The sequence below is a fragment of the Uranotaenia lowii genome, unplaced genomic scaffold (assembly GCF_029784155.1).
Source record: "Uranotaenia lowii strain MFRU-FL unplaced genomic scaffold, ASM2978415v1 HiC_scaffold_285, whole genome shotgun sequence".
Classification (NCBI taxonomy): Eukaryota; Metazoa; Arthropoda; class Insecta; order Diptera; family Culicidae; genus Uranotaenia; species Uranotaenia lowii.
In genome coordinates this window covers 39,224-50,000 of record NW_026598185.1, presented here as the reverse complement: position 1 = coordinate 50,000, position 10,777 = coordinate 39,224, and the positions used below count along the sequence as shown (strand labels likewise).

The following is a 10,777-nucleotide window of genomic DNA, read 5'->3' as shown; positions in this document are numbered from 1 at the left end:
GAGGATTGTCACCTCGGATGAACTTTGTGAGTTCTTACCCTATTCTCGTAGTCACCGTGGGTGAGAATCGTCGCATTCTGGTGACGATTTTAGGTGACAAATGTCAGGTGACGAAGAGATAGAAATGAAATGAAAAATTATGAAAATTACAGTAAAGCGGTGTTGTTAGTTGTTAGAAATCAATCAAAAAATATACCCAGCAAAGCTTTCAATTATCTATCAATTTGTAAACGACGAAAATTTCTTTTTATAAACGGGTTGGAGTTGAGCAGTTTTTGAGGGATTTCTGCTAAATTTGGCTGAATGAAATTCCAAACTGTTTGTTACCGATAAGTTTTTTTTTTTTTGTAACATCTTTGGCCTTTACGATTTTAGGTGACAATTGTCGGTACCTTTTAGGTGGTGACGAGTAAGAAAAGAAATAAAAAATGAATGATGCTGCTGCAGCCTTTGACTTCGACACCAGTGCTCGGCATTCCATAATCACTATGATCTGGGCTGTGGGCTTATGATTTCCGGCATGTCACGGTGGTACCCAGTAAACATGAATCGGCAGAGAGGTAACTCAAATCGACAGAGGGATCGAAACGATCTCTCTGGCGATTTTGCATCATCGAATCGGCAAAGAGGGACACGCCCTCCAGAGAAACACACGAACACAATCCGAGTCGTGTTTGTATGTTTCCCTTCGAGACGCGTGTTTGCCTGCCTGAGAAGTCGACTGCTATGATTGAAAGCACACACGGGACACGGGGACAAGATGCGATCACACCGTACGAGTGTACGATTCAAACTGCTTTCGCATGGCAGGCAACGAATACGAATGCGTGTATTCGTTGCCTCTAGGTATCTCGGCAGGACAAACCGAATGGAAATATTTGCGTTCTTGGAGTGTCGCCGAAATTAACCGTTTATTCTAAGTTCGGTGACTCAATCTCAATTTTTTGCATGCTCTGTCGATTTCTGAAAGGACGCTTACTGGGTAACCTCGGGGAAAGCACCTAGATCGGCAGCACTAACTGATAACAAAAAAAAAACACGTAAATCGCTTATATCTTGTAAAATTACACAATTCGGAAGCTGTTCTGGCCAAGAAGTACTAAAGAAAAATTACCTTACTCACTTAAATCCGTCTGTTGGACACCGGTTGGTTGCAGCAGCAGCTGTCGATTTTTTTTTTCCTTCTATTTGGAGTTTCCGGTTTCAGCTTTCTCCACTTAGGACGCACAAAAATGCCCGTTTTTTCTCTTAAGTTGCTTGCTGTCACCTTATGACTCGTTGGTGGCCTTTTACGAACCGGAATTCTCACTAACAGCTTTAAAAATCAGTTTGGAAAATTCGAAGCGCGAACGAAAACAAATCAATTGAGAACAAATTCTACCATTTTGACAGATGTGTTCATTCAGTCACTCACCTCTGTCACTTTATCCACATCGACTCTGGGAATAAGGTGACAAAACTCACGGTGACTCCAAGGTGAGGTGGCAATCGTCAAGTCACGCGCGGCGCAGAATAAGGGCCATTGTCCATCGCGTGGTCACGTGGCGGACGGGGCTAAGGTAACGCAGACCTAGACCAATGTATTAGGGTAGTCGTTCCTACCAGATTGTGTTTTCATATTTCAATTTCAGAGTGGATACTCATTCCTGGGCTTGAGAATCCGGCTTCCGAACCTCAAGTTCAGCTTCGAGGGTAGGCTTGAGACTTGAACTTATGACCTAGGTTTGGAGTTCGAACTTCGAGGGGACTTTGGCTTGTTACTTTGTTTTTTTCCGAGGTTCCGGCAGTTTGCTTCAAAGCCTTGTAAGAAGAATTGGGCCTGGCAAGAAGAAGAAGCAGGGAGTTGTGTCTCCCTCTTAGGCTCCGGCTAGCTCATTAATTTAACTAAAAGGGGAATCCATGGTGATTTCCGAATGATATCACGAAAAACATAAAATTTTGATGTTCATTTTATAACATTGCTTTAGTAAATCATTTTATTTCTTGGCTCCAATGGCCCATAGTCGAAATTATTGTGGGTTGGTAAACAAATTATCACATTCGACATGTAACCAGTGCGTTAGTTTACCGTTGAGTGTAGTAAGAATCTTTGTTTAAACTACGGAATACACCATTATGATTCAAGGAGGTGCTTTGGGGAGAAACGGAGAATGATCACTCCAAGATACTGAACGCTTAGAGGCAGCGTGATCGGGTCAACAGAGCGCTAGTCGACACCAGGTAGAGCTGAAGGACGCGTTATGGTAACGATAACCCTAACGCATCGAAGCGTAACAGGACATGATGGGAGGAATTATAGGACGGACCCAAAAAGTTTATGACCGGAGTACGGGGTCAATAGCCAAGCTAAGAAACAGGCTCATTTGGATCCATAAGCTCAAGACATCACCAAACCACACAAAGCCAGTAGGCAACCCAGCGAGTTATCTGGGACACACTGTTAACCAGGTAACCGCCATTTTGACCCCCGTACCCGGCGTCCTACTAATCCATTTCGAATCCCATCATGTGCCTTGGAACCCCGTAATTTTTGGCTGAACAACAACATCACCTCTAACGGTCGATTCACCGAATGTTTACCCTGGAGGCCGCCATCCAGGGAACCGCCAATCCGCCCCATCCAAATTGCGCGTGTCTACCAGCCGATACCCAACGTGCTTCGTCCGTCGTCGCCACAACCCACCAAAAGATCCTTGGATCCCTGTCACCAACCGCCGGCAAGACGCGAGAAGGTAATCGAGCCGACGCCAACCCACCACACCGTCACGGCACCATTGTCATCAGCGCAACACGAGGTAGGCCAGTTTTATCTTTGGGGAAATCCTCATATCGGAGGGAAGTGAACCACCATAAAGCCATTCGCCCAGTGTTACGTTAGTGCTTTACGTTTTCGGGAAAATAAAGTGGGAGTTCTCTTGTCCGAACTAAAGTGTTTCCTTGATTCCGCGATTCCTTATGGGTTCGAATACCAAAATATACTACAAGCTAAATATTGTTACCACAATCCGTAACAACGTCTGGGAACAATTTATGTTTTGGTGTGTCAAATTTGTGAAACAAATGAGTATGAATTCTAATTGGTACTGCTTGTTTCATGGTGAAGATCAAAGTACGTACAGGAATTTCAAACAATTGATTTCAAGCTCATGAACTAATTAGCTTTACACCCATAGAAGCTATTGCTAGCCTCTATGCCGATTCGGTATATCTTTGTGCCAAAAATGAAACCTTATGAATACTGTTTCAAAATTTTGTTCTTTTTAAAACCGTTTTTGCGAGTCTTTTAAGCCAACGCTCATCCCGGTCACGGCAAACATAGTACACTTTCAGTGTATTGTTGTAAGATGCTAACCATCATATCCTCGAAAATGTACGCAAGTGACGAAAATAACAAAAATTACAAAATTCACAAATATGACAAAGACGACAAAACTGACATAAAATAACCAAATGGACAAAAAACACAAAAATTACCAAATGAAAGAATAAACAAAAATGACAAAACAGATTGACAATTTCTTGTCAAAATGGATACCACTGACAAAATCGTGCAAATTCACCATTTTGACCAAATTGACAAAATTGAAAAAATAATATTGACGAACTTGACAAAATAAGCTATACTGAAAAAATTTAAAAAAATACCAAATTGACAAGATTTACAAAATTTCAAAAATTGACATGATATAGAAAATTTACAAAATTAACAATACTGACAAAAATGACTCAATTGACTAAATAAATTGACCAAATTGACTAAATTGACAATTTTGACAAAATTGTCCGTATTAAGAAATTAACAAAATTGACGAAATTGACAAATTGGCAATGGCAAAGGTGACAATAATGCCAAAATGGCAAAATCAAAATTGACAAAATCGATAAAATTGACAAAATTGATAAAATAGTACTTACTTACTCAATGTTCCCGCGCCGATCCTCCGGTACATAGGGCCGTGGTAAAAGACGTTGACGATCCGGAGCCAGCGTCTTCACTCGATTCCAGTCAAGATTCTCCTTGACAGTTCGGATTTCGGCGGCTAGGCTTCGCCGCAACTAGTTTCTGGGTCTGCCTCTTCGCCCATCGAAACATGGATAAAAATCTCTACAGGTTGTTATCAAAATTCGTATGGTTGGCTCTACCATATCACAGACTTTTGGTTGAACCCATAATATTGCTTAATCAACATCGATAACTACGAACAAACTAGCGTTAATGTAAAGTTGATTTGGCTGTAGAGGATTTCTCAACCGCCTATCGCTTAAATAATTATAATTTAACAGACAGTAGATTTGGCTATGGGCCCTATTAAGCGAGTCGAGTAACGGGGCTCGACTCCAGTCACTGTCGAGTCGAGCGAAATGTCGTATTACGGTAGTCGAGTGAAACTACCCGGATCGAAAAATCGAACCAAAATCAGTTGGATTTCGGTCCGTTCAACCCGTGAATCCGTTAGAAATCTGACCAGAAATCCAATCGAATTCGGACGGATTCAGTACCCTGGTGACACAACATTCCTGACGACGATAAGTTTTTGCGAGTGAGCTGTCAAAACAACTGGGTCGTTTCAAGACCGAAATCGATTAGATTTCCTACCTAAATCTGACAGTTTTCCGAGTAAAATCTAAAAGTTTTCCGATCTTTTTCCGGAGGAAATTCGAACGTTCTGCCAGTGCTGTCATTCATACAGATGCTTCTATTGGTTTTAAAAAAATGTCATAAATAAAAAGAGCAATTTTGATGCCAAAAAAATTTTTTCTTAAAAATGATCGAAATTAAAATTGATCGACTTTCGGCACTATTGAATTGTCGTTGGGGTGCCTTCTCCTGTAAGGCCTTAAGGCCACTTCCTGTCGCCGCTGTTTGGTGCAGGAAACTTATGCCATTGGCCTGGCCTAGCCGCTCTCGATCACAGTTTTCGACTATGGTACGTCCAAGTACAAACAGAAGAAACCGATGGCCATCGTTTCCAAGAACTTTGACCTGCGTCCTGGCAAGATTGACAAGGATCTGAAGCTACGGACACCATCCTACCAGCGCACCAGCACCTACGGCCACTTTGGTTGCTCAAGATTCCCGTAGGAGGACCCAAGGAACTGATTGTCAGCTGACGACATCAGCTCTCAACAGCAGCGAGCGGTATCGGATCCAGAACAGCAACATCTTCCCAATGAATACCTTCTTAGGGCAAATTCTGGAGCCGGGTAGAAAGCCAACCTTTGCTGGTGTTGTTAGATTGCGTCGCTTCTAGTGGGGGAGCTCGCCGCACCAATACAAGACAAAGTGATGTGCTGAAATTTGGAGAAAATTTAGTATGGGAGAGTGGGGAATCGTGGGCCACTTTTTTTCGTTGTTCCATAACTTCTTCATTATAAAAGATAAAATGAAAATAAAAAATGGCATGGTTTTCTACATTTTCAAGGTATCATAAGGTATTTTTTAAAAAATTTTAATAAGTTTTTTTCCCCAAATTCTGACTGTTTTTAAAAAAGCAATATTTTTTGGATTTTGAAAAATGGTGGGGAATCGTGGGCCACTAAATCCAAATTGACCAAATAACATGCAAAGCTTATGAGTTGACCCAAAACTGTGATTTCATAATTCATTTCGTTATTTAAAAGCAATTTCAGATGATGAAATAAAAACTAGAGCTGTGTATGATCGAATAGATTCCAAAACCTGGCTCGCGAACGTTTTGGCAAAATTCCTTATATAGGATGGACAAAATATTTTTCATAACTCTTCATTTGGCATAAGAAAACTTTACAGATAGGAAAAACGTATTTTTAGTTCTGAATGTGTACAAAAACGTAAAAATATAGGTGGTTCAAGATGTGTGGCCCACGATTCCCCACAAGCTATGATTTGCAAATTGGTTGCGTTTGTGTGACTTATTGATGTTTCATCAAAAATTCCTTTTCCACGTCAAAGATCATGACAAAACTGAGATCATAACCGTATGAGCATATTTTTGTTATGAACTTTAGGTTCTCCATCGATGCATTTGGCGGGTGTTTTTTTAATTATGTAAGTAAATTTTTCTAACTTTTTTTAGATTATTAAATAAAAGAAGCTTATGATGCGCATTTAAGTCAACAACATATAGAAATATATACTCACGCAAAGCGACGACGATGACAGTTGGTTTGAGATTTTTATCTCAACACACATCTGAGATATTAAAAGTGGCCCACGATACCCCACTCTCCCCTACAATTTAAAATAAAAAAGTACATAAAGTACGAAAAAAAACCTTACCAAAACCTCTCCAGAGTTTTATTGCTGCCATTGTTTTTGAATAATTTTGACAGAAACAAATTCCGGTTTCTGCAATTGAAAAACAGAACTTATCGTTTCATTGATTTAGGCCCGGTCAGGAAAAACTTACCGAACTCGAACTAAAATTGGACCGATTCAAACTGTTCGATTTCTGTCATTTTGACACGTGAAAACCGTCCCAAAAATCGAACAGAAAACAGATAAAAACCGGACAGATGCAAACTGTCAACCATTATTTTGACAGTAATCGGTCCGTTTGTGAGACTCGCGGGTGATCGTATTAATTTGAGTGCTCGAATGGCGGCTATCATGTTGAACTACTCGACTGAAGTTCGACTCGACTCGACTACCTTAGTACCACTCGAGTTAAATGACTCGTGACTCGTCTTATGTAATAGGGCCCTATATTTTCCTAGTCTACATTATACAATCTGATAGTTAGTTCTCAAATATCACTGATGCTTAACTAGACCTCGAATTTCGTGTGAACAAGCAAGAAAATTGTCTGACTTCTGACTGAAGTCAACCAACACGAAGGGGAAATGTATGATTTATTGTTTTCAGTTGATTTTCTTTTTCAAAAACAATTTTTAATGTTTTCAGATACATATAAAGATGGTGCATTTTGACCCCCGAGGGCCAATCCGGAATAATACGTGATAAAGTCTGTTTCACATAGAATCTGGTCACATCTTTTCATTTATTACAGCGCCCCTAGTTGTCACATCGCGAATCTATTGACAGTGTTTTGATCTAAATGGTTTGTTTACTTAGTGGTGAAAATTTCATCAAGATTGAAGCAGTCAGTCAAAAGTTATCGACGATGGAACGCGAAAGGCAAGAGAAAATTCTGCACACTCACGTAGAGAAACCGACGTGGTCAGGGGTAAAGATCGCGAAATTCCTGAAATATCCAAAATCGACTGTAAATTCGGTGCTGCAAAGTTACCGGGAGACCCTTACGATGGATCGAGCAAAACAATCCAGGCGTAAAAGTGGAACATATGACCGGAAGCTGCGAGCAAAGGTAATTCGATCAGTTCACAATAATCCTGGAATCTCCTTGCGTGATTTGGCGAAAAAGTTCAACACGATCCATAGAACAGCTCGACGAATTTGTTTGCGAGAAGACTTGCGGTCGTTTCATGCAAGCAAACACCCCAACAGGACGCTGAAACAAAACCTGGTTGACAAAACCAGGACAAGGAAGTTGTACGAGAAAGTGTTGACCAAGTACAACGGATGCATTTTGATGGACGACGAAACTTACGTCAAAATGGATTTTGGACAAATACCCGGCAACAAATTTTACCTTGCGAAGCGTAAAGGAAATGTTGAGGGTAGATTCAAGTTTGTTTTCGCAGATAAATTTGCTCGTAAGTTGATGATTTGGCAAGGGATCTGTAGTTGTGGGAAGAAGACTAAGATTTTCATCACTGGGGACACAATGAATGGAAATGTTTACAAAGAAGAATGTCTCCAGAAGAAGGTTTTTCCATTCATTCGGTCCCACAAAAGTCCGGTGAAGTTCTGGCCGGACCTGGTAAGCTGCCACTACAGCCGGGATGTCGTTAAATGGTATAAGGAGAACAAGATCGATTTTGTTGAAAAAAGTATCAATCCACCAAACTGTCCGGATTTTCGTCCCAACGAAAAATATTGGGCAATAGTTAAGCGCAAACTAAAGAAATGTGGCAGAACCATGTAAAATCCCGCTCAAATGGAAAAGTGGTGGAACAAGATGGCGAATGAGGTTACCAGCAGTACTGTGCAGAAAATGATGGGTGGTATCACAAAAAAAGTTCGAAAATTCATCCGAAAAGCTGACGAATGATTTTTATGTATTTTCTTCCTTAAAGTGCAATAAAAACCCTATAAAATGACATTTTTACTTTTGTTGTACGTTATTTCTTTGCAAAGAAATGATCTATTTTATCCGACCAGATTCTATGTGAAACAGACTTTATGATCTTGTTTATCGCTGTTTTTTATTCTACCAAAAACAGCGATAAACAAGATCATATCACGGATTCTTAGCATCGATGCGATCGCTAAATCAGCAATTCATCCTTTCGTGGCAAAGTATATATAAGGCAACCATATTTATGTTCCTGTAGACGAGTAATTTAACTGATAAATCTATATATTTTCTCCGTGTCCAAGCCGTCCAAGCTGAATTTCGAAATCGATAACTGTGCTAAAACAGCAACTTACGCCGCCGGTGCCAGACGGACTGTTTTAGCTTGGCACAATGGATTTTCCGAATAGCTGTGTGTGTAACAGGTCAATAAATTTCCGACACGTGGGGGCGTCAAGAACTTCCAAATCAGTCCCCCGGAGCGCCACAATATGAGCAAAAGTTTGTTCCAATTCTAAATGAGGCAAGCTTTAATGTTACTTTTGTTCACATAGAACGTTTACGGTGGTTAACGCATATTATTATTTCAAAGCTTCTTTATTAGAAGCTTCTTTATGTTTTCTTCAGATTTTAAGCAGACAAAACCAAGTCCCTCGAAAAATAAACGGATGTCATGAGATTTCAAGCTTGTGATGTTGCTCGTAAGAGAAATTAACGTTGATTTTCAATTAAACCTCATTTTACTTCAAAGTTAATTCAGATCATAAGTGTATTTATCAGTGCCCTAAATCTATATTTTTTGTTATTATTATATTTCTCCATCTATAATTCCGTTTTCGCCGGTGACTCATAATCATCAGTCAAGCCATCTTTAAAATCCAGCTTATACCAGAAATTCTCATCACTCAGCTGTTCAGATTCTCGTTGCACACAGTTCGGATAGTTGATTTCCAAATATTGGAGCACATTTTTCTTGGTCATGCGAGGTATCTCATGGTCAGCGAATCGGGCAACATTATGCCTGGCAAAGTTGTCGTACATTTCCACGAATCGCCCGGCCATCGTCAGCTCCTCCCGGTTGTAGGGAACGTCCTGCCGTATCTCGCTATTGAACAGCAACACAATATCCTCACCATGCGAGGCCCCAAAGTTTTGCGGTCCGTTTGCCATATCCTCTCCTATGCCGTATACAATTTTGTAAAAATTGTAATAAAGATAAACCGGTGTGTGCACCTGCATCAGCCTTGCGGAACGAATTACCCCAGCTATATACAGCCGGTTTGAAAGAAGCTATAAACAATCAGATTATTATACAATGTATGATGCAGCTCTTATCAATGGTTGCACTATAGGATACTTACATTGACAAAATCTTGGAAACTTTCTTTGGTGAGTTTTCTTTCACCCAGGTAGCGTTTTCTAATCAGATGGCTTATCTCGTTTTGTTTGGCTTCGCTATCTCTCAGTGACGTTCGAAAATCCAGGATTGATGGGAGTAGCCGATCCCATTTTTGATCGATGGTTTCTATGTATTCCGGTTTACTTACGAGCTCGCCTCCAGGATAGAGGCCCTCGGCCTCGTCGAGTGCTAGCAGTATTGGGACTTTGTAGAAGTCTCCTTTCTTTAGAAGGTCCAGAGGATGTTGAGTTAGGAATGGTGTAGGGTTATTTTTGGTCTGTTTTTCAAACACTATTCCCAGGGGCGAGAAAGGGTTGTAGAGGTAATCGAACAGAGGACGAACAGCTGCAACAATTTCTTCGGCAGGTTTCTGACGAAGGCATTTCAGCATTTCTTCGCTGCTGCGCGTTGAGCATCCAATCGAAGACGCTATCAGCCAAGTCTTATTCGCAGAATTTTCTGCCAAAGCCCATGGATTCAACGCTGACCCGCTATGAGCAATCCCATTTTTGAACAAGCCCCTCGAAAGCTTCGATAGGTAAAGCAACTGTACACTTGCCGATCCTGCCGAAAATCCGGATAGCGTAATACTGTGCGGTGAACCTCCAAATTTCACTATGTTTCTGTTTATCCACTGCAGAGCAACAACCTGGTCTTTCATGCCAAAATTTCCTGGAATCACGTCATCTTCCGTACTCAGAAAACCCATCGGTCCCAAGCGATAGTTGAACGTCACAAAAATCATAGGCCGCGTCAGCAAATGATCAGGCCTCCAAAAGTGCCCACTACCGAACATGAATGCTCCACCATGAATGTGCACTACAGTTGGCAACGGATCCTTATGACTGATAGTGCTCACGTAGATGTTCAGGTACAGACAATCTTCCTCCCCCATCAACCTGTTGGATTCGTTCTTGATCAGATGACTCCACTGGATGCAGGCTGGCCCCGGCTTCAACGCGTCCAGCGGCTCCTTCCAATGGGCATCGTTCAAGACCGGGGCTGCCAGTCTCAGGTCACCCACTGGAGCCTTCGCAAAGGGAATTCCCTCAAAAGCATAATAAGCGCCACGTAACTCCCCTCTGATGGGTCCATTTCCTGTCGGAACGACTAAGAATTTTTCTTTCGCATCACTGCCACCAACTAGTAATAATCCAACTAAAGCAAAAATAAGTCCAGACATATCTGTTTCCCTAAAGAAGGTACTTGAGCTAAAGGAGATCTGCCCTGGTTGAGCGAT

The 10,777-nt window shown here is 41.1% G+C and overlaps 1 protein-coding gene across 1 annotated transcript; it reads right to left on the bottom strand.

The window, feature by feature from the left end:
* Positions 1-8,901: 8,901 nt before the first annotated feature.
* LOC129759831 (venom carboxylesterase-6-like) lies at positions 8,902-10,769 on the bottom strand. The gene is made up of 2 exons (XM_055757364.1): positions 9,500-10,769; positions 8,902-9,428 (listed from the first exon to the last, which is right to left on the bottom strand). Exons 1-2 carry the CDS (start codon positions 10,718-10,720, stop codon positions 8,961-8,963), a joined length of 1,689 nt encoding a protein of 562 aa, XP_055613339.1. The 5' UTR covers positions 10,721-10,769; the 3' UTR covers positions 8,902-8,960.
* Between the last annotated feature and the right edge of the window lie 8 nt (positions 10,770-10,777).